Source organism: Hippopotamus amphibius, chromosome 13, assembly GCF_030028045.1.
Source record: "Hippopotamus amphibius kiboko isolate mHipAmp2 chromosome 13, mHipAmp2.hap2, whole genome shotgun sequence".
NCBI lineage: Eukaryota > Metazoa > Chordata > Mammalia > Artiodactyla > Hippopotamidae > Hippopotamus > Hippopotamus amphibius.
In genome coordinates this window covers 14127940-14152763 of record NC_080198.1, presented here as the reverse complement: position 1 = coordinate 14152763, position 24824 = coordinate 14127940, and the positions used below count along the sequence as shown (strand labels likewise).

The following is a 24824-nucleotide window of genomic DNA, read 5'->3' as shown; positions in this document are numbered from 1 at the left end:
CACTTTTTAGACATCACCCTGCTTGCCCTTCTCTTTAAATACATGTCATCACTCTCTTTCTGTACTGAAATTCACTTTTACTGAGTCTGTGTGCTGTCCTCCAAGGATAAGCATATGGGTGTGTGATTTTCTTTTCTGTGTGCCTTTTTCCTCCTTAGTAGTAATCAATGATAGAATGGCCCAACTACTTTCTTTCTCTAAAGTGACTGGACTTCAGAATTCTCGTAGTTTGATAGTCATGATCTTTCTTTTAACATTCAAGTCGCCTGACTAAGATGCTCATTTTACTTCTGGGGAATAAGATTTTGGAAGTGCCAAACTACAGGTGAAACTGCATGCAAAGAAGGCTCATCCTGTCAAGATGACTTCAGGAGACTGACAGATAGTGGTAAGATGCATCTCTGAGAATCTCTAAGTTGAGCCATTCTAAATCCTGGTGGTGTTTGGCTCAGTCCAGGGCATAAGTAATCTTCTCAGGGCATCTCCTTACAAAGATTCCCTATTGGAAGAAGGTATTGCGTAGATAAATTTGGCAAGTCAGAATGCTTAATTTCTGGATTTTCTCCCACTGGACTGTTAAGATTTTATTTAGAGACAGCTATAGAAATGGATTCAATGTGGATGTTCTAATCTAATCTATTTCAAGCATTCTCTTTTGTTTTGTCAGCTGGCAAGACCCCTTAAGTATCAGTTCTCATACCACCTCTCCTAACCCAGCACAGTATTGTGATGCCATACCTTTTACTCTTACATTTTTGAAAGCAAGAAAAGGAATGTTTATATTTTTATTATTTATTCTCTTAACTCAGTAATGTTGGTCTGCACAAAATTGAGATCTTAATAAATACTGAAGTAAGCTTTCACTCTTTTTCTAGATATAAATAGAATTATTGGTGTTTATGTTCTCCTCATAATTATTATATTTTCAGGTATGAGTTTGTGTTTTTATTGCCTTTGTTTTAAATGTTGGTATAAATGATGTCAGAGTACAAATCTTTTTGCAAGTTTTTTTTTCTCCCTCTACTTTAAGTTTTTAAAATTTAGTCACATTTCTACATGCTGATTTCCTTTTTTCCTTTTAACTGTTATATAGTATTCCATCACATAAATAAAATGAAGTTTATTCTATTTCTATACATGGAAATAAACAATCTTGTTTTTTCAGGAAAAATATATTACAAAGATATTTCCATATATTTATGAATTAATTTAACTTGTTTTTATTGAGCTACTGTCATGTTTCAGATGCTCTATGATATTTTGAAGGTACAGTGTTTGAGAAAACGAACATGTCCTTGGCCATCATGAGTCTGTGTAGGTAGTGGGAAAGGGATTATCTAAATATGCACATAGCATAAAAATCTTAATAAATAGTTGAAGAAACTCCGAGAGACTAAAATGTAGGGGTTATTTACAGGGGGTGCAGGAGAGTAGGACTCAAGATGACTGAAATCTCTGATAGATAAAAATTAGAGTCTATCCAATATGTTATATGTTGTGTTTTTTGTATCTAATACCATAATAATGCTGTGAAACTAACAAGGAGAAAACCCCTGTGGTATGTAGCAGTAAGCCTTTATTTTTGGTTACAAGTCTTTGGGTTACTAGGTGGTTTTTCTGATCTCATCTGTGCTCACTTATATATTGGTCATCCAATAAGCAGCTCCACTGATCTTGCTGGGCTCTTTCATCCAGGCTGGGGCAAATGGACTGACTGAGCTCTTCTACATAGAGTCTCTTATGCTCCAGCAGGTTAGTCTAAGCTTTTATCATAGTGGATGGGTGAGGTTCCAATAGAAAGAGAGAGAGCAAAAGATTACAAAGCTATTTTGAAGGATAGGCTCAGAATTGGCCAACTGTCACTTCTGCTGTACTTTGTTTGTAAGGCCAGGCCAGATTAAGCAGTGGTAAAATAGACTACACTTGCGATGAAAGGTCCTCCCCAAAGTCATATCGCAAAGAATGTGGATATAGTGAGAGGTGGGGAATTGGGGCTAATTTGCAATCAACCTCCTACAAATGATACAAGGGATAGAACTGAAGAAAATTCCATATAGGGGGAACAAGATATTTAAAGGCTTAGATGCTGAAAGGAACTAAGACATTCAAAACCTAGAAAAAAGGACATTGTGGAGTTTAATGAAGAAAATACAGAATGCTATGAGAGAAAGTTGAAGTGGTTGGCAGGGACGAGGTTATGCTGGCCTCATTGCCCATGTTTTGGATTTTGAATTGTATTCCAAGATCAATAGGACCCCAAACAATTTTAAGAAATCAATTGCATGATCTCATTTTAATTGATTGTATTATCTAATTTAATCTATTACATGATTTAATAGGTTATATAATCTAATTTTTAATTAAATTTCTTTGGCTAATATGTGTGATAATATATTAAAGATTGTAATTATGCAAGTGGTGAAACTGTTTGGGAGGCTATACAGTTGTTCAGATGTTATTGAAAAACGTGAGAGGGTAGCAATGGAGAATGGGAAAAGTGGAGATATAGTTGAGGAATTTAGGATGTCAATAACATTTCTTGCTGGATGGGTTATAGATTTTGAGGGAGAAGATGATATCAAAGATGGTCAAACAGATAATTGTGTTTTTATGAGGAAGACTTGAAAAACTACTTTGAGGAAGGAATTAAGAGTTCCATTTCAGGGATGTCATATAGTTATATATGAAGGTCTCTATTGCATATAAATATTGCATATAAGTATTACCTGAAGCCATAAGAGTGGTTGAAGTCACCAAGAGTGAAATTTTCAGAAGAAGAGGTCCCCAAAATAAACCCAAAATAATTCCAATTATTAGGCATCAAGGAATACAGATAGATATATGCACACTTTTAAATGGGTACGTAGTATCTGATTATATGAATTTTACCATATTATTTTAAGTAATTGTTAATGGGCTTAGACTTCATTAGACAGTGATATAATGACTATCTCTTATATATTCCTTTACTCATTTGACCAACTATACCTTTAGAGAAGATACTAGAAAGTTGAATTGCTGGGGAAAATAAGTTTTACATCTTAAATGTGAATACACCTTGATTAACAACCCTTGAAAAACAGTTATAACAAATTATACTTGCAGCATCACTGAGTATACGGTTTCCTCAGTCCCTCTCAATATTATATACAGCTTAATTTATCATTTAGCATCTGATAAGTTACAAATTATTTTTGTTGTTTTAATTTGGATGTCATCATTTACTAATAAAATTGAAATCTTCATATGTGTATTAGAAATTCCAAATTCTTTTGCAAATTTCCTACACATGGTCTTTGCTTAGTTTTGTATGGAGGGGTTCAGATTTTTCTTATTAATTTCCAGAAATTATTTACTCTAAGTGTGTTAACATTTCTCTATTACAAGTTATTTAAAAATATTTCAACTTTTATTTTAACTTTGCTTGTATTCTTATAGAAATTTTAGCATGTAAAATTGATTTTTTTGTAATTCAATGTATTTCTGATTTCCTCTAAATTTTTCTGTTTTGTGACACATATAAAAACATTTTCTCAAGCCCAGGATTATAGAATTACTCCCCTTTAGGATCCTTGTAATTTCACTTATTACATCTAGATCTGTGGTTCATCTAGAATTTATTTTTGTAAGGAGGTAAACACCTAGCTTTGCTTTCTCACCTCTGTCCTGTGAGATTTTCTCATTTTCATTTATTAAATAGTCCAGTGTTTACAGAGCCCATTTCCCACTTAAAATCCAAGTATTTATTTGCTGTGGAGGCAGTACAATGTAGTAATTAAGAGTAAAGACTCCAATTACCTTAAATAATTCTCTTCTGCCCTCATCCCGTCCCTCCTGGTAGTATGTAACAGCGAGTGGTGATACAGTAAACTGTTCTACAGAGCCCAAAGCTGTACCACAGGGTGGTATTTCTCCTCTGGAGAAAGCCTATTTATCAACTAAAGACAAACTTTTAAAATGGCAGCACTGCCTACATCTTAGTAGTTTCCGGTGCTTTATTCTTCCTATGAATAGGTCAGATACAAAGGTTCCAAAGGCAGCCCTTAAGACCAAATGCAGCATCGAAAATGGAGAAAGTGAGTGAAGAGTTGCCTTTGAGTCCGTTCCATCAATTTCATTTTAACCTGATTTATTTCGCTATATGTCTGTCCCCTTCTGCATTTCCTATATCAGCTTTATCACAAATCAGTCCCCTGCAAGTTGTATTGGAAAAGCAATATGTGTGATTGAGATATTGTTAACAACAAAGCATGTTTTGGTCCCAGAGCTGTTAGATTCTGATTGATAAAATTTAATATTTTGAAGACAGAGAGAGAAAAAAAAAAGTATTATTCCAACTCCTTTATTTGTAGTGTGGGTGAAGTTCTTTTTTTCTCCTCTACTTTCATTGTAGCAGTATGACTGAGATTCCAATAAATTATTGAATGCAATATCCAGATGTCCAGATGATTTTTTGCTGCTGCTGCTACTTCTTAGTGGGCAAGAGAAAAGATAGTTGAGGTTCTGGAAAAAGTGTCAAAGCTTAGCAATAAAATAAGGATTTCATTGAACAGAAAGTAATGAAATCACCCAATTTATTCCCCTTTCACTGTTGTAATGCAGGTAAATCTTGTTTCACACGCGTCACAAAGCTTGAATGTGCAGTGGCCGGGCTCGGGTGGTGCATGGTTTATGTGTGAGGGACTGGAAGAGTACTCATAAATACCTTTAATAAAAAATTGGGTTGAAGCAGCTTAGTTTTTCAAATAAAAGAAGTTTCATTTGTGTCTGGGGATCATGGCTGTTAAAAGTCAACTTTCTCAAGTTTTCCCCCTAGTACCACTCTTCTAATATCACTGGATGCCTGAGGATTTATCTCTCCAGTTCATCTTGATGCTATTAGGTTTGGCTTTTATTTACTCCATGGTACAGTTATCTTTGTCTGCGGGTACTATCCATTTCCTTTCTCAGATCCTCTTCTTGGCTGTGTTACATGTAGATCAGCCAGGCTTGATTGAGATATTAGTCTAAAGGAGTGTTGGTAAAGGGGTAGACCAGGGGTTAGCACAACTTTTCTTTGTGTAAAGAGCCATGCAGTAAATATCTTTGGTTTGCAGTCCAAGGTCTCTGCTGTTACAGGATGAAAGCAGCCATATATAAACAAATGGTTGTTGCTGTGTTCCAATAAAACTTTATTTACAAAAACAGGCAGTAGATTGGATCTAGCTTATGCGTTCATCATAACTTCCTGAGTCCTTGAAGAGACTTAGAATATTTTTTTAGATGTATTCTGCCAATGGGGATAGCTAATATTTATTGAGCATCTACTCAAAATCTCATATCATTTAGCAAAACTAAGAGGCAGGAACTATGATAAACCCATTTTACACATAAATAAGCAGAAGCCAACAAAGATCAAGTAATTTTCTAGGACATGTTATAGGGACGTTTGAAGTCAGGCTCATTCTGTGACCCAAGCTTTCTAACCACTGATTCCATAATGCTTTTCTAATTAATCAATAGGAATGAAAATGCCACAAAAATCCATTTCAGTGAGATGTTTCCATGTGTGAATAAGTTTTTTTTTTTAATTCAGAAAAAATGAGGTATGAAATAATGTTCTAGCTTATTATTCACAGGATCCTGGATTGTTATTATTATTTAAATTTAAGTGTTTACATTTTTATCTGGAGAAAATTAATTATGAATTTACTGGTATGGGAAAAAGTGCAGAAGACTAAATATAAGATATATAAAGTCAGCATGAAATGTTGGAAAGAGTCAGGAATTTGCAGTTATATGAACTGGCTCTATCACTTAAAAGATGTATGAATTTCGGCAAGTTGCATTTTGAGTCCTGTCTCATTTTTTAAATTAGAGCAGCACTGGCTCTATAGTTACATTAAAAATTATTTTGAGGATCTATTGAATTACTAAATACAGACATGCTTGTACAGATGTATTAATACATAAAATCATAAACAGCATAATATATAAGTGCATAGCATATAATGAAATATATATATATGCAAATACACACACATATGATGTATGTGAAAGTGTATGTTAAAAAGTTATGTTTTCTTTAGATGAATAAAGAAAGTCTGTTTCAATGATGTCAACCAAAAATGCTTTGAATGTGAAGCAAAACTTTAAAAGACATTTTCACAGATTCTTGAGGCATAAAGAGTTCTTAGCAGGCCATCTAGGCCATTCCTCTGTCTTTAGGCAGAGATATCCTTAAGCCAATGCAGATGAGATCCTGACTATTTCTTTTAGAGAAGCAATTTAGTGAAAGTGCCTATAAACCATTTGCTGATAGAAAGAGAACCTCTTGAATACAAAATGGAATCCCTGATTGTAAGTGACTTTGTGATGACAAGCAAGGGAACTTTTCAAAAACAGAATATCAAAAACATTTTTTGTTTCGGCAAGCCAATTGCCTTGCCCGCCTGCGGCTTCCAGATGGGGGTTCAGACTCAAAGCATCCGGAGGCTCCATCTGTACTTACTATGCAGCAAGGCACCTCTGACAGTCCAGAGGTGAGTCTTAATATTTTATACCATTAACTGTGTAGTCCCAAAGATGGATTCAGGGCAGATGTTTGATGTTGCAGCATGTTTGGGCTGCTGAATACCATCGCGAGTTTCTCTGCCTCTCCTCAACATTTTCTTAGTGGTAACAACAACAATAAATTCCCCTTATTTGGTGTTTTAAGTAATAACTCACTGAAAGAAAAACAGAAATTGATTTGTTTTTATAAGGCATCATATTCTCTGATTTATGAGGAAATAAGGAAACTGGCTGTTCAAACAATGTGAAGCCTCAGAAAACTTCATGTGTGCCATGAAAAAGAAAAAAATGAGAGAAACAGGGATTTCCCACAGGAGATGATCTGGGTGTCTTTGCATGGCAGGGGCAGAAACTTACTGAAAGCATTCTAAACTAAAGGAGAGAGCCAGGTAAAAAGGTATCGAGAAATCTCATGCCAACAAAGTACAGGAAACGTGTCTGAGAACAGGAAGTCCGATGTCCAGCTGTTCCCTCCCTCCGTCTCTCTTTTTCTTTCTCCCTGGTCAGGTCATCACGGTCTTCGTCAACTCTGCTTTTCTTTGAGCATCGCTCCATTCTCTTCTCTGCTTATCAGCGTCCTCGTATTTACTTACAGTTCATGCACCTGTAAAATCTCAGACTGCATATCGTTTTGGCTTATCCTAGCCACTCTGTACACTTCTCAGTTCTTGAACCTACCATGAAGTCTGCTTGTGTCTCCTTCTTGACATTTTTGAGATGTTTAATGCCAGACGTCTGTGACTATAGAAAAGAGGTTATCCATCCAGCAACCTAAGCTTGCTCTTTTACAAGGCAGGCAGAAACTGTAATTATCATCTTCAGCATAATGATTAATCAAGGAGATCACTGTCCAATTGCCTCAATTAGGTATTTCATTTATTGTAAGGGTAGAATAAGTGCAGTCCAATCACTTATTCAGTAATGAGAAACAACGGAAAAATAACCTATTTACTCACAGAAATACTAGGGCCAAGTATATGGAAAACGTAAAATTCCTGAACAGCTATCTTCTAACTTTTATGTATCCTCTTACCTTATTAGATAAGTCTCTGTGACCTTTTCAATCGAAACTATGTAATAGATGTAAATACCAAACCCGTTTCTTGAATTTTCTCACAATATGACTGTCACGTAGAAAACGAAAAGTGGTATGATTCTTTTCAGGTATGATTGTAGCAGCCACTGTAGGCGCCCCATATTCCCTCAGCCCATCTAGGAAGTCAGCTGACACTTTGGGGGACAGTTACAGTTGCGGACTTGCTACCTTCAGCACTTGGGTCTCTCCGCCTGAAACTGCTCCGCGGACTTCTTTATTCCATGAGCATATCTGACTCACATCCCCTGTATGCCTGCTGGGGATTTAATGTTCTCAGGCGTGACCCTCAACCCAGGAGGTAAGGGAGTTAGCAGGTAATTATCCCAGCTTCCCTGCCCTGTGGTGGGGCAATCGTGTGGTGTGTTCTATGCAGCTTCTCGGAGGGGCTCCCTGTACTGAGAACTTAGTTGCCCTTGATAACCTACTCTTACTGCTTCATGCAAGTCCTTGTCATGAAGTCTGGTTTTGAAGAAACCCAAGCAAACAGAAAGAGTATACTACGGACATTTAAAACAAGTCTTATCCACCAATTTATTAAGCAGCTATTATTTGCTACTACTACTCCAGAAGCTGAAAATGCAGCAATGAACTAAACAGCTGGTTAGTAAATTAAGGAGGTGATTTTAGGAAGGATGGCGAAGGACAAGGGAAGTATAAAGGAAAGAGAGAAAGCCCACGAAAAGGAAGCTGAAGAGTATCAAGGGCAACTAAGGCTCAGTACAGGGAGCCCCTCCGAGAAGCTGCATAGAACACACCACACGATTGCCCCACCACAGGGCAGGGAAGCTGGGATAATTACCTGCTAACTCCCTTACCTCCTGGGTTGAGGGTCACGCCTGAGAACATTAAATCCCCAGCAGGCATACAGGGGATGTGAGTCAGATATGCTCATGGAATAAAGAAGTCCGCGGAGCAGTTTCAGGCGGAGAGACCCAAGTGCTGAAGGTAGCAAGTCCGCAACTGTAACTGTCCCCCAAAGTGTCAGCTGACTTCCTAGATGGGCTGAGGGAATATGGGGCGCCTACAGTGGCTGCTACAATCATACCTGAAAAGAATCATACCACTTTTCGTTTTCTACGTGACAGTCATATTGTGAGAAAATTCAAGAAACGGGTTTGGTATTTACATCTATTACATAGTTTCGATTGAAAAGGTCACAGAGACTTATCTAATAAGGTAAGAGGATACATAAAAGTTAGAAGATAGCCGTTCAGGAATTTTACGTTTTCCATATACTCGGCCCTAGTATTTCTGTGAGTAAATAGGTTATTTTTCCGTTGTTTCTCATTACTGAATAAGTGATTGGACTGCACTTATTCTACCCTTACAATAAATGAAATACCTAATTGAGGCAATTGGACAGTGATCTCCTTGATTAATCATTATGCTGAAGATGATAATTACAGTTTCTGCCTGCCTTGTAAAAGAGCAAGCTTAGGTTGCTGGATGGATAACCTCTTTTCTATAGTCACAGACGTCTGGCATTAAACATCTCAAAAATGTCAAGAAGGAGACACAAGCAGACTTCATGGTAGGTTCAAGAACTGAGAAGTGTACAGAGTGGCTAGGATAAGCCAAAACGATATGCAGTCTGAGATTTTACAGGTGCATGAACTGTAAGTAAATACGAGGACGCTGATAAGCAGAGAAGAGAATGGAGCGATGCTCAAAGAAAAGCAGAGTTGACGAAGACCGTGATGACCTGACCAGGGAGAAAGAAAAAGAGAGACGGAGGGAGGGAACAGCTGGACATCGGACTTCCTGTTCTCAGACACGTTTCCTGTACTTTGTTGGCATGAGATTTCTCGATACCTTTTTACCTGGCTCTCTCCTTTAGTTTAGAATGCTTTCAGTAAGTTTCTGCCCCTGCCATGCAAAGACACCCAGATCAAACAATGAACATGATTATGATTTTAGCATAAATTAGAATGTACTAGAAAATCAACTAGGTCATCATTTAGGTATTGTGGCATTGCGTAAAAACTGTAGCTTTTGGGATTTGAAACTTCGCTCCATTGATTAAAAATTACTAGTTCAGTGACCTTCTGGCACGTTTTCTTAAGCTTTTGGAGTTCAGTAGTTCATGTGCAAAATATGCATAATATTAGTACATACTTATTGAGGGCTATTTGGCAAAGTATTTAAACAGGTTACTTACAACATTTCATTTAATTCTCACAATAATCCAATAACATAATTTATTTTAAAAATGTTTTATAGATTAGATTCACCCATCCGTTCTTCTTTTCAACAAATGTTTGTTGAGTATCCTTTAGGTGTCAGAAACTAAGCCTATTAAGGAAGACTTAAAAGAACTGAGAACTAAACTTTTCAGTGTCTCACAATTTGTAAGTCCAAGAGCTAAATTCAAACACAGGCTTATCTAAATCCAAAGCCCAAACATTATGTTTCAACTACATGACTACTCTTTCCTTTTATATACAAGAAATAACCTTCCCTTCTGCTCATGGATTTGTCTCTCTCTCCTGGGCCATGATCTTTTGTAATCAAACTTCAGAAGTGATGTGCCATGACTGCTGCCACCCTGTTGGTCCCACCGATGGATTCTAGTACAACGTGGTGGGAGGGACTAGAGGAGGCAGTGGACACCATGAGCAGGTTCATTGGGGGTTGTTTTGGAGTCAGGCTACAACACCACTTTTCAGAATAAATCCTAGCCTCTTCTCTCTGAAATCTTCTATTATCCAACAAAAATTGGTCTTTATCCTCTCTTCAGTTCCCAAAGAAAATATGGTGGACTCTATATGTAGTATTTTGCATTCATACATTTGCTTTAGAGTTAGAATTATTTCTTAATTCATCACACATGTAGTTGCTGAAAACCTGCTTTTTGTAAGCACTGACCTAGTTATTCTGGGAAGACAAGGTCCTTCTTCTCTTGAAGCTTATAGTCTATTTTGGAAAAATTGAAATAAATTAAACCAATCATCACTTCTGAAAGTGATTAGACCTGGGGGAAAAATAGAGAGTGATGGGGAGCTGCTACTTTAGATCTTTTGGCCAAAAGAGGGTTCCCTAAGAAGGAAGCATGTGGGTGGAGATTTGAATGTCAGAACGAACCTAGGGATGCAGGGATCTGGGAGGAATTTTTCAAGCAGAAGAAACAAAAAGGCCAAGAGCCATAAAGGGAAGGAAACTTACTGTATTCTGAGAAACATGAAAATAAAGTGTTCATTGTGTCTGGAGTTTCCTGAACAACAGATGAAAAGAAGTGGTAAGAAGGACAATACCATATGGAGGCTTAAATAACTTAGAAAGTGATTTAAAGTCATTTTTATTTCTCTGAGCTCACTAATCATTAATCAGACATTTATTGGGTACCTGCTGTGTGCCAGCACTGTGCTTTGTACTGGGAATACAAAAGCCCATATACTCATTTTGTACAAGGAAGTCATACTCACAATTCCAGTTGAGTAGGGTTTATAAATAATTTCACGAATACATGAACTAGTGAACAAACTCTACATTTAAGAGATTCTTATGATAAATTATAATGAAATGCAAGCAATTCACTTTTTTTTTTAATGTATTAAGTCAATAAATACTTCTCGAGCACCTGCCTGTGAGATGCAGATACTTAAAAGGAGGCTGAGAGATTTGGTAGAATGAGCATGAAACTGAAAGTACCAATTTCAACTTTGTCAGAAAGAAGTACTGTAACTCAGATTAATTTCATTTATATGAAATTCCTATCAGTTGCCACTATCTGCCTCTTAAAATCTAGACAAAATCTACTCACTGTTCTGTAGGAAAATCAGTGTCCAGATTCCTGTCTATTCCAGTGGACGAAAATTCATTCTGACCATCACTTCTAGCTCCAGCTTTGCCTCTGCACTGCCTCTTATAGCTTTCACTCTTTTCTTCACAACTGGTTTTGATCCAAGAGTGGATGGAACTTTTAATTCTGTTCCCCACATAGAGCACTCACTAAACATTCACATTGTCTTTAGTTTGTATGAAAACATTTGTGGAGGAAAGGTGTATTGACACAAGAATACAAACCATTTTAAGTAGGATAGGGACTTTCTAGGTGGCGCAGTGGGTAAGAATCTGCCTGCCAATGCAGGGGACACAGGTTCAATCCCTGCCCCAGGAAGATACCACATGCTGCAGAGCAACTAAGCCCATGCACCATAACTATTGCGCCTGTGCTCTAGAGCCCATGAGCCACAACTATTGAGCCCATGTGCCACAACTACTGAAGCCCATGCACCTAGAGCCCATGCTCTGCAACAAGAGAGGCCACTGCAATGAGAAGCCCATGCACCACAACGAAGAGTAGCCCTTGCTTACCACAACTAGAGAAAGCCCGTGTGCAGCAACAAAGACCCAACACAGCCAATAAAATAAATAAATAAATACATAAAGCAGGGTAAACTTTTTTCTGAAAGTCCTTCAGCATTCTGTAAGTTGATTTTCTTTTTGTTTTTATTTCCTTCACCCTCCTACCTCCCAATCCCATCCCTGTTCATTTCTAACACAAATCACTCTGGTTCTCTGAAAATTGTCCTGTCTCCTGATTCACCATATCCTCTGGAGCTCAAATGGCCTATTTTCTCAAATCATCCCCAAATTTTAGGCAACTATACATTAACTTTATTGGGTTCAAAATACCCAAGTACCACGTATACTATTATTTATTTTTTCCCAATCAAATTGCTTTGATTTTTTTCGTAAGTACCTTTGTTTGAAAGGGCATATTTATGACCACTGTGTCTAGAAAATGTGTCATTCATCATAAATAGAAGGAAAATTTAAAAAGCAATGCACAACAATTAAAATTTGAAAATATTTGCTTGCATAACACAGTGCACGGCCCATGCAACCAAGTATACCTATCCCATACATTGGTAATATCTTTCCTGTTCACCTGTCAAGGTTACTATAAGTAGTTACAAAGCTGACAGAAGTGAAAGTGCTTGGGAAAAGAATGGGGTTTTATTTAAATTAGGTGCACACTCTTGCTCTGGCTTATGCTCTTTCTCTCCCTGTCTCTCCCTCTCTGTCTCTAAATGATAATGCTGCAAAAGTCCTTATCACTGAACCTCAATTCCCCTGAGGGCTGAGCTGGTGAAAGCTGCAAAGAAAATGCAGATTGCAGCTGTGACTCCAAAGACCTTGCTCAAAGTAAAACAATTTGAAAGAAAACAAACAAACAAAAAAAACAAAACAGTATTTAGCAACAACCATGAAGTAAATCTCCCTCATTCCAGTTGAGCAAGTCCTTGCGAACTGAAGTCAGTAGAATACAAACTCTAGTAAACTCAGAGCTTAAGTGTATGGGAGGTCTTTGAAAAAGTGCTCTCATTTCACACCGTTTGCATAAACAGGAGTAGTAACACATTTAGCCAGCGGCTCTTCCCCTACCTTGAAAACCCCACCTTTTATATGCGACATACGTGGCCAATTTTGAAATCAAACTTTCTGGTTAAACCACCACAACAAATAAAAAGGCTTATTATGTGCTCTGTCAGAAAGGGCTCTGGTTGGTGTAAATGTTCACACCAATCCCTCTTGTCAAGGAGCCTGGAGACGTACTTCAAGGAAATCATTCCCTTTTACTCTAATAAGCATCACAAAAGTGGATCAAAAGAGAGTTAGGAGTGGGCTCCAGCCCCATGTGCTGATGACCTGGCACAGGAGCTAATTACAACTGAGGCTCTGGCCAAACTCCCTCAGACCTCTGAGGGGCTAGCAGTCAGTCTGGCTTTTTCGCTGTGTGAAGACTTTTGTACCAGGCTAGGACTTTCTTCCCAAAAAGGAAGGGAGACTGTTGGATAAAAAGAAATTCTGCTTTGCCTTCTTCTTTTTTCCCCTTCCTCTACTTTCCCCCACACCCTCCATGGAATGATAAGAGTGGTATCCTGAAGAGTTGAAAATGCTTCTAGAGTCATAGGTAGGAATCCCTTTCTGGCTCTCTCCTAACTGTGTAGCTTTGGGCAAGTTACTTAACCTTTCGGAACTTTGGTATGTTTATTTATAAAATAATGTCATAGTAGCTATATCTCAGGGCCATTGTGAAGATTAAATATTATGTTTATAAAATTCCTATAACTGGGAAATATGTCAATAAATAAGAATTCCCTTCCCCTGTGCTGGAAAGCCCGTTTCACGGAACCTCTCCAAGATCTTAATTGATGCATTCAAATGTTTAACCAAATTTTTTTTTCTTTATTGGAGTATAGTTGCTTTACAGTATTGTATTAGTTTCTGCTGTATAACAAAGTGAATCAGCTACATGTATACATATATCCCCACATCCCCTCCCTCTTGAGCCTCCCTCCTACCCTCCCTATCCTGCCTCTTTAGGTCTTCACAAAGCATGGAGCTCATCTCCCTATGCTCTGTAGCAGCTTCCCAGTAGCTATTTTACATTTGCTAGTGTGTATATAACAATGTTACTCTCTCACTACCTCCCAGCTTCCCGCCCCCCCCACCCCCACGTCCTCAAGTCTTCTCTACATCTGCATTTCTATTCCTGCCCTGCCATTAGGTTTATCAGTACCATTTTTCTAGATTCCATATATATGCGTTAGCATATGGTATTTGCTTTTCTCTTTCTGATTTACTCCACTCTATATGCCAGACTCTAGGTCCATCCTCCTCACTACAAATAGCTCAATTTTGTTCCTTTTTATGGCTAACATTCCATTGTATATATGCGCCACATCTTCTTTATCCATTCATCTGTTGTTGGACATTTAGGCTGCTTCCATGACCTGGCTATTGTAAATAGTGCTGCAATGAACATTGTGCTACATGTATCTTTTTGAATTATGGTTTTCTCTAGGTATAAGCTCAGTAGTGGGATTGCTGGGTCATATGGTAGCTTTGTTTTTAATTTTTTAAGGAACCGCCATACTGTTTTCCATAGTGGCTGTATCAATTTAATTAAACCCTAGTATCCTTGAGATTAGCTACTTTGGTGTTCACCATGGAATGTATTTTCTCTCTGCCATTCACGGCTCCTCAGTGAAATCCTCAAATGTTTACTCTGGAGAAAAGACTGCCTTGATCTCTCTCTCTCTCTCTCACACACACACACACACACACACACACACACACACATACACACACACGTGTCCATATTCCAAATACCCTTTTCACTTGAGCCATATTTGTATCATTCATTTATCTCAAGGAGCACAAGTAGCCCTAAGAAATCTCTCTAGAGATTATTGACTAAAAAGGTACTGGCACTGTCCTTCCTGGAGAACAACAGATGGGAAAATGTGTATATGCCAAAAGGCACAATCCAAACCTAGGAAGAAGCAGGGCAGCCTAGGATTTTTCTGGCTACTCACACACCAGGCCAAGAGGTTACTTCTGCCTCCTGCTGGACTGTGTAGCTTTCTGGGCAGAGAGGTTCAACGACCCTCCATCTAACAACTCCTGTCAAGTTGGTGAAACATTCTCTGTAGTAAAACAAAATGTGATGTGGCAGTGCTTGGAATAAAATTCATATACTTTGACTCTTTGACTTTAGGCCTTTTTAAAAAAAAATTTTCATTTATTCACTGAACATTTGAGCTGCCCCCTGGATGAGCAGGAAAGGGAGTTCCATACTAGGTCTTCAAGAAAATATGTTTTGTTACGTCATTAGACACAGAGATGAAAAGAGAAAACGAAACCCATTTAAAAATTCTCAACATCCTCCTCTTGGTAATATGTAGGTAGATCATTAATAATACAAAATCCCCAACATCATTATTTAGTACTTAACACCTTCTAAGTATTTAAAAGACATTATATCATTATTCCTCTGAGACAGGTGCTCTTGGCAGCTTCATTTTATTTAATTATTTATTTATTTATTTATTTATTTATTTATTTATTTATTTATTTATTTTTGGCTGTGAGTCTTGGGGGATCTTAGTTCCCCAACCAGGGATTGAACCCAGGCTATGGTAGTGAAAGCACAGAGTCCTAGCCACTGGACCACCAGAGAATTCTCCCTAGCTTCATTTTAAAGCAGCAAAAACTGAGATAGAAAGAGAATATTTAATCTGCTCTGTATCAACAGCTAATGCATGCTGAGGCTAGCATCTGAACCTACAGTCTGACTCTAAACCTGTGTTCTTGACCATTTTGTTCCATCACTAATTACCTGGTGCAGAATTCATCAGCGTGTTATTTAATCTTTGCATGCCTACTTAAATTGCTTCTTTTCTTTTCAGAAACACTGAAGATCTGCACTTTTCAGTAATCTGACATCCTAGTCTATCCTGCACTATCAAACTTACATCATTCCATCCTTCACTTCTGCTTCTCTTTCACTCACTTAGTTTTAACTACAGGGAATATGCAAACTTTATAAGCAAGACTAGGACAGGTCATGGCTAGAACTTTTTTTTTTCAGCCATAGCTGACACTGCTCTTACCACCATTAGTAAGACAAATGAGTCCATTTATAGAAATCCAAATCCAGGCTTACATGTATATTATAATAGACCAATTATTTCACATTTACTTGTTCTGTTAATAAAACACTTTTCTCTTTGAAAACCTTGATGCTGGGCTGATAGAAAAAAACTATTACCCCACTTCTATTATCCTATATATTTTTTCTTAAATACCATAAGAAAATGGTTCTCAGTGGATTCATTATTCTCAGGAAAGCAAGAAAGGACTCATTTGCTCTCCATTTATTTATGAATTTTTATGAAAATTCTTTTACACCAAAAAAGGAGGAATTTTAACTTGGATTGTAAATGGATTTGACACCAGAATCTCTTAAAATATCTCTTTACTTCCTGCTTGCATATTACCATTCCAAATTTATGTCCAATATCGAGACTTAGCTATTGCCTCTTTTACAGAATATGGCAATAGCATTGTGCTTTATTAGGTTATGTCATGTTATTTTACTGAGTTGTGCTAGGAAACAGAGTAATATCACAAACTCTATAACTGAGTATATAGCATCTTGAAAATGATAGTGGAAAATGAAACAGGTCAAAGTAGAGATATTTTTGTATACCGCTTAATAAAGGCCTGGGAAAATTAATTACAGTACCAAGAACTTCAGTTTATTCAAAACCACCCAAGAAACAGGAAATTGTAACACGAACAATTTTGGTATTCTCCATGAGTGGTCCTCTTCCAAGGGGAAAATTAATGGAGATATGAATTCAGAATCACCTTATTGTAATGTCTTGAGATTCAAAAAGAGTACTTTGATTGCAAAAGTTACATATATCTGGGAAGTCTGCAAAACTAATGCAGAACTAGAGAATTATTCTTGGTATCTTTCACCATTTCCAGTTCACTGGGCAGAGTATCAGCTTCTCCTCATTCAACAAGATGTTTTTGCCATAGGTGAAAACAAAACACGTACCTCCAACGTGAGAACTGCATCATGAAGGTGAGCACGGGCTCCTCAGTCCTATTTACTCCAGCACAGCTCTCAATGCTGAAACTTCTTCAGCAGGATTTGCAAAGGGGGAAAAGAATATTTGATTGGTGGAAAGCCAGGAGCAGGGTAAAAGAAATCTTAGAGCTGAAAATCAGATTTAATGTCCTCAAAGTAACACATAACTGAAATTGCTTTTGAAGTGTGGAAAAAGAGAAAATGAGCACTGTCTCTTGTCTGGGGGCAGATCATATGGTCCATGTCTAGGATTAGACACTAGTTAGAGAGGTAGTTAAGCCTTGGGTGAACCTCTAGTTAGAGAGGCAGTTAAGCCAGGCAGTTAAACAAATGCCCTCTAGAGCAACAATAGTTGGAATTACATTTTATTTTCTTTACTTATAAGCAGTGTGAAGCAGGGCAGATCCATCTATTTCTGAGTTTGGTAGTAGGAGCTTGAGGGAGGTGAACGTTCTTACAGTAGAAGTGGAAATATTTTGATTCCCTTTGCTCTTCAAAGACAGGACTGCAGTGAGGACATTGTAGAAGAGAGAGAGAGAGAACAGACATAAGCAACAGAAGGGAGGAGCTAAAGAACTTTTAAGAATTAAATATGTAATATTTGATTTTAAGATGTTTGGATCACATCTTACTAAATCAATAAGCTTGACAACATAGGTACAAAATATGATAATGGTGGTGCTTCAAATTTGTGAGTGAGTGAGTGTGTGTGTGTGTGGAGGGCATATACCTCTGTATGTAGGTCAAGATAAGGGGCTGAGTTCCTGGTTTGCAGGGACAGGCAGATGGAGAAAAATCAAGAAACACACAGGGAGGGGAAAAAAAAGGATTCAGAGGAGTAAGGATATTAGAAAGGAAGCTATTTCTTAAACCTAACAATACAGCACTCCCCACCCCAATCCAGGAATTTGCAGAACTCTTTGGAAAGGCACTGAGCTTTTGTGTGTTTGTTTGAACATGAGTGGCAGTTTATGCCAATTTAATATGCTGTAAGTGGCAGGGAGACCCCAGTTAACATCTGGAAAGCAGAAAAACGTGATGTTTGAGAGTGTGAGGCCCTGCAACTAGACTATCTCCTTTTCAATTCTATCTTAACAAGTAGAAACTGTGTGGTCTTCAGTTAGTTGCTGATCCCCTATGAACCTCAGTTTTCTCCTTTGTTAAATGAATGTGACATTGGTACCTACATTCCAGGGTCATCATGAAGATTCAATGAAACTGCTTCACTGAGTATCCGGCACGTAGTAGTTATTCTTGATATATGAAAGAAAAATAAAAAAGATTTAAAACACTAAAACAAAATAATTCATGCATAGCAAATAGAGAAAGATCCAATTAACAGTATTATTTTTACTTTGGACAACTCAGCTACACCATGTCCTGCTTGAAGCATAGAGCTTTTCCTGGTGAATATTTTTTCCCATCCCTGTCTTTTCAGGTGCTGTTCTCTTGGTCGGGGTCAATAAACTCTGGGTACCCGCAGCCTCCTCCCCAGTTTATGAGAGTTGGCAAACCACTAGCCTCCTTCTGCGACAGGGGCAGGCACTGCCAAGCACATCCGCTGATTGTGATCCTCAGGTCTTGGCAGTGAATTCACTGTTTTCTCGCTTTAATTGGGCTGAGATTCATTCCCACACGTGGCAGCTGCAAAGATGTACCCTCCTTACAATTAGATGTTACAATACTTAGTGTAGCTTGAACTTAATTTTAAGTACATTTTGGAGGCCCTTTTCCCTACACTGCACCTTGGTTGCTCCAGGAGAGAGCATATGGCCTAGTAATTCTTTAAAGCTCATTTTACGGGCCATTCTCAGGCACTTCCTGCTGGCCTTTGGGACAGAGCCTTGTTTGTGACTGCATTTTTGCTTATGCTCCTGCCAAATGCTTCCTCCAAAACCAGCAATAAAACCACAGGATCCGATAAGCCCTGGTCATCAGAATGGCTTAATGAGAGCAACTGTGACAATAGGGGTCTTTAATAGCAACCAGCATGGCAGGACTTGTACCTTGAGCACAAGGACAGCCTGGGCAGGTCACCTTTGTGGTTTACGGGAATTTCTCCAAATATTATAGAATTTGAGACCATCTCAGGGAATGATCTCACACTAAGCTATTTTTCTCTTAGGCAAAAAATGGATAGGACAAAAATAGGAAAGGGTGGTTCTCTCTGGCCTCTCCTTATAGAAGAATAAATCTGGAGTTTTTAAAGGTCTTACAGAGCAAGAAGATTTCATTGGATGCTTGTATGGCTACCTTCAGTGAACCTTGCTTCAAAATAATCTGAATTATATCATGTTTCTGGCTAGCAGAAACGTACCTGAAATACAGGTTGGATACTTAAAACAGATCTTGTTCAAAGTACATTCACATGAAATGACACAATTTAAATAAGGCCAAATTAGATCTTGTCTATGATGTCTGTGCTATTAAACAGTTTTGAAATCTGAATTATTAATTAAAACCTGTGAACTAATACTATTTTCAAATGACTGTTTCGATTGCTAACTGAGCTTGGGTGACTTTTGAAAGAATTTGATTTCCTTTCATGTCAGCTAATAGAAACCCCATTGTAATCATAAAAGGCATGGAGAAATTGTTACAAGTGGATGCTATTTAAGTGGAAGTGAACACAGAATATATTAAACTATCCATGGTCTTATCAAGAGTGTGTTATAATGACTTCTGATTAACACTGAGAACATGATTGATGTTACTGTAAGAGTAGAACACTGACAACGTGACACTGAGAGAATTTAATAGAAAGCTTGTTAATTTCATAGACTCATTCCATTTCTCATTGCTCCTTTGTGACAGTTTTTGTTTTTGTGACCATTAAAAAGTCATGACAGGGGAGTTGAGGGAGGGAAGGAATATGGGGATATGTGTATAAAAACAGATGATTGAACTTGGTGTACCCCCCAAAAAAATAAAAAAATAAAAATGTACAAACTCTCCAATAAAGATTAGGTACTAACATACACCTAAAAAAATAAAAGAGACATTCTACAAAATACCTGACCCATACTCATCAAAACTGTCAAGGTCATCAAAAACAAAGTCTGAGAAATTGTCACAGCCAAAACGAGACATGACGACTAAATGAAATATAGGACTGATCCTATGAAGAACAGAAAAAAGACTTTAAAGACTAAAGAAATCTAAATCAAGTATGAATTACGGTTAATAATATACTAGTATTGGTTCATTAATTGTGACAAATGGATCATATAATGTAAGATACAGTAATAGGAGGAACTGGGTGCAGGATATTTGGGAACTGCTATGTTAGCAACTTTTCCGTGAATCTAAATCTATTCGAATATAAAAAGTACATTAAAAAAAAAAAGTCATGACAATTTAGTGGGACCTTTCAATGATAACAGTAAGGGAAAAAAAAAACCTTAAGATCCTCAGCTATTATTACTGCTAGAAATAGAAACAATCAATATATTGATTTTTGGTTTTAAATACAGTTTGTTAGCCTGATTCTTAATGAATCACATGTAAACTGATGTGAACCCAAGTCAAGGCAATAATTTATATCAACGGTACCAGCACATGTAGGCTGATTTAGTTAGTCATTTTACCGCCAAAGAAGAAAGGGGGCATATTTGTTTAAAAATCCTCTAGAAGAAACATACATGTCACTCCAGGTCTTAAGCACGTGCAAAGCTAATGACTGCTGAAGAGGAAGGAAAAGGGATTTAGTTGGGAAGAAGCAGTGTCCATCTTGGACAAATATTTTCATTATTAAAAATAGAGAATATATGAGTTATTAAATTTACATATCAGATCTAGTGCATTTATTTTATAGAATTCTTTTACTTTTCATAAGCAGGAAGCAAAGTGTATGAAAAGAACACTTACTTCGGAAATAATATTATTTAAAAAGATAAACAGTGTGGATGTTTTGATCCACAAACAAATTGAATTGTCCAACTACAAAATACTTTATTAGAAGTAAAATGTGCCATTTCACTTGTATTTAGATTAGTGTATCTGAACTTTGTATTGGCTAGAGGAAAATGTAATGGTATGCCCTAATCACTTGTTATGTTGTAATCATAGTAGTTACAACATATCAAAAGTACCTACTGTATTTTAGGCTGTTTTCTAGATACTTCAAGTTCGTTATGTTATTTAATCCCCCAAACAACCCTGCTAAGTAGGTATGTTTATTGCATCTTCTACCTCTCTAACTGCTCTTCCCAACACTCTCCCATTAGTTTCATTGAGAAATTTGAAACTATTGCCAAAAACTTTATCCAACACACAACTTTGCAGTCCGTGTTGTATCAGCACATATACCTTTTGTCTTGATTCCTCCCTGCTTTACAAAGGTCAGTCCTTTCGTGAGGGCTCTGATTACCACTTTTTTGGCTTTTCAAGGACTTCACCCTAACCTGTGTCCAAAATCATCAGTCTCTTTCTTTACTTGATCCTTTATATCATTTTAGTACCCCCACCTTCCAAACCCTTCCCTGCTCTCCCTAAATCTCATCTCCCATTCATAGCCAACTCTAAAGAGCTTGCATGCCTGTGATCTCCATGTCCTTATCCACTACCTACTATTTACTCCTCAAATCACTTTGGCTTCGTCCCCATAATGCCAGTGAAATTCTTCTGGTCAAGATCACATGTGAGCATAATGTCGTCTAATCCAATAAGATGTTTCTATCCACATCTTATCCCATGTCCTAGATGCTGCTTTCTACATTCTGCTTTTCTTCTCTCTCTTTTTTTCTTCCTCCCTCCCTTCCCTCTTTCCCTCCTTCCCTCCCTCTTTCCCTTCCCTTCCCCTTCCTTCCTTCCCTCCTTCCTTCTTTCTTTCTTCATCCATAGTCCTCTACTCTACCTCTAAATATCGAAGATTTTCAGCATTTGATCCTAGATGACTGTCTATCAATTTGCTCATGTCAAAAGTTTGGGAGTCATTCTATGGGGATTATATCCATTTCTATTGTTTTAAATACTACCTATATGCTGACAAAATCTATTCTTATAAATCTGGACCTCGTCTCTTCTCTGAATTCAGGGATCATATGTTTCCTAGCCTACATGATATTGTCACTTAGGTAGCTCATGGATAATACAGATTTAGGATATCCAAAATAGAACTCCTTAATTCTTCTAAATCATACCAATAATTTATTTCAATTATACCAAAGTAAAGTTGTGAAAAATAGGCAAACAAAAAAATACACACATTATTAAAAATGTTTATAATATTTTAAAAGATAAAGAGAGGTGTAAATAAAAATGTAATTATCTCCACATCCACATCTACCATCCACACCACTGAGACAACCAAGGTAAAAAAAAAAAAATCATTCTATAATTTTTTCTAAATCAATTTAAAGAGATGCTCATATTTAGGTTTTTACCTTTTTTCTTCCATAAAGGGATAGTGTCACAGTAATATTTTGCAATTTTGTTTTCTTACTTAACTGTATGACATACTTTTCAAGAAATTTCCAACTCAATTCTTTAGATTTGGTAAATTTTTTGGTAATCACTGATGGCGTGACATTTATGAACATTTCAGATATTATTCAATTTTTGCACTGATGTATTATATAAAGTTGTTTCCAGGTATTCTATTTGTACTTTTAATATAATTTAAATGTGATATTATAGCTCACAATGTCCTGATTACTACTGCAGTCTCGTTAAACCTTGCCCAATACATGCTTCCATTCAATATCATGAAACATCCCTGACATTTTTCACATCTAGGTCTTTAGTCCTGCTTTTCTTTCTGCAAGGGATTCTTTCCCTGTTCCATATTATCATTGCATGGCTGTCTTCTCATCCATCAGATCAGCACTCTTCCTTCACAAGATGTCTTAGGGTAAAAAGTTAAACTGCTATAGCAAAGAGAATCTCCCCCTCCAATGCCTCAAACAAGACAGAAGTTTACTAATATCTAATATAATAATCCAAAGTAGGTGGTCAAGGTCAGCTGTGGTTCCACTGCATGCAGTCACTCAAAGTACCCAGGCTATCGGTCTTTCATCTTCAATATTTCTCAGGTCATTCGCCATCTAGATGGTAGTGAAACTGAGTGGGTAGGTGGAGAACATCAAATTTCTTGGATAGTTCCTCTCAAACACAATAGGTGGAGTTTTCACAACATGTGAAGTTTCTGCTTGCTCTATTTCGCTGCAAAGATGTCTGGGAAATGTACTGTATCTTTTGGTTAGAAAAGAGAAGATTTTGGTAGAAAACTAGCAGTCTCCACACCACAATGCAACACTTTTCACAATGTGTAAATTTTTATATATGTGCGTGTGTATGATTTTAAAAAAATTTTATTGGTTTTCTACTTTCCCTGTTAGTAAGCACAATAAGGGCAAGGTACGTATCTGTTTTATTTGCCAATACATCTTCTGCCCTAATACCCTTCCTATCTTTTAATAGGGGTTCAATACAAATTTGTTAAATCACTGAATGAATAAATGAATGAATGAAAGGAATTTTACAGGTGAAGAAATTAAGGTTCAGACAAGTTATACAATTTAGCCCTTCCTGGAGGCTGGGTGATATTTTCTAGGAATACTGAATGATTTATAACTCAGATGGATAGGTTAACAAGATAGCTAGTAAGCTCTCTTTCAACACTGAATGTCTGCAATTCTTTAGTGTTGTAGAAAATTACAACACTCCAAATAAGACCACGAAGCTGCTTTGTGAAGGAGTAGATCAAGAGAAATTAGAAAATATACCTTTCTTCTCATTGGTTCAGTCAAGTAAAACTCTTTCCCTCACTACATCCCATGTTAAATTCTCACAGACTTCATCCCCACATGAAAATGGTTACTATTAATCTTAGATGCTAGAAGACTGCAGCAAACTTGCCATATACCATTTTTAAGCTACACCTTCCTTGGGCAAGTAAATATGTGCAGGGTTTGAAAGATTTCCTGTTGGGCTACAGGCTGCCTGGGAGAATAAAAGTAAACAGTGATGTTTAGTAAATGTCTTTATCATATACTCTCTTTAACTGTATTAAAATAAAAGAAGGAAAGACAAAAATTTGAGAGCTATACTCAGTGCACAGGAATTGATCATCAACTAAATCTTCTGGTCAGACAAGTGTGAAAGTTCATTACTGTTAACAATAAGTTTTTCTCCTTAAAAATTTTTTTCTGCGAAACAAATTGTCCTAAACCGGTTTTTCTTTGTTTTTCAAGATATTGAAGACTTTGAAACCAAAACAAGAAGCACAGTGTCCGTCCGAGAAGGTCAAGGCGTGGTGCTTCTCTGTGGCCCACCGCCACACTTTGGAGGTATGGTGGGGCTATTCAGGGTCACACCATTAATATGACCACTCAGGAGATAAAGTAGGCACATCAGTTCTTAGAGCCAATGGTAGCCTTTCATCAAATCTAAGGGACCATGGTAGTTCCTCTGGTTCATCCTGCTGCATCCAAACAGTCCTAATCCAAATTATAGCACAGCAAAACTAACACAGCTGTAATCTGGTGCTTGTCACCCTGCTTGACAAAGCACAATTTGTTTAACCTTTTTAGGCTCAGTATCCTCAACTGTAGAGATGCTAACTAATACCTATATTGCAGTATTGTTATGAATGTTAAATGAGCTACTGAATGTAAATTGATTAATTTAATGCCTAGTATTTTATTTAAAGAAGAAAGCTAAGACTGTTATTTTATTTTTACTCTTGGGCTCTATAGAGAAGCGAATTCCAACACTCATTTTGGCAACCTCACTGTAACTACTGAAGAGGAAAGATACCCCTTTAATTGGAAGCAAATATTGGAT

The 24824-nt window shown here is 37.2% G+C and overlaps 1 protein-coding gene across 4 annotated transcripts in view; it reads left to right on the top strand.

Annotated features, from left to right (window-relative positions):
- The window catches only part of CNTN6 (contactin 6), a 281470-nt gene that overhangs the window by 134958 nt on the left and 121688 nt on the right, over positions 1-24824 (top strand). For all 4 annotated transcript variants that reach the window (XM_057705739.1, XM_057705741.1, XM_057705742.1 and 1 more), the window contains one exon: positions 24233-24328. In XM_057705739.1, coding sequence (XP_057561722.1) covers positions 24233-24328 — 96 coding nt within the window. The remainder of the gene's footprint in view (positions 1-24232; positions 24329-24824) is intronic.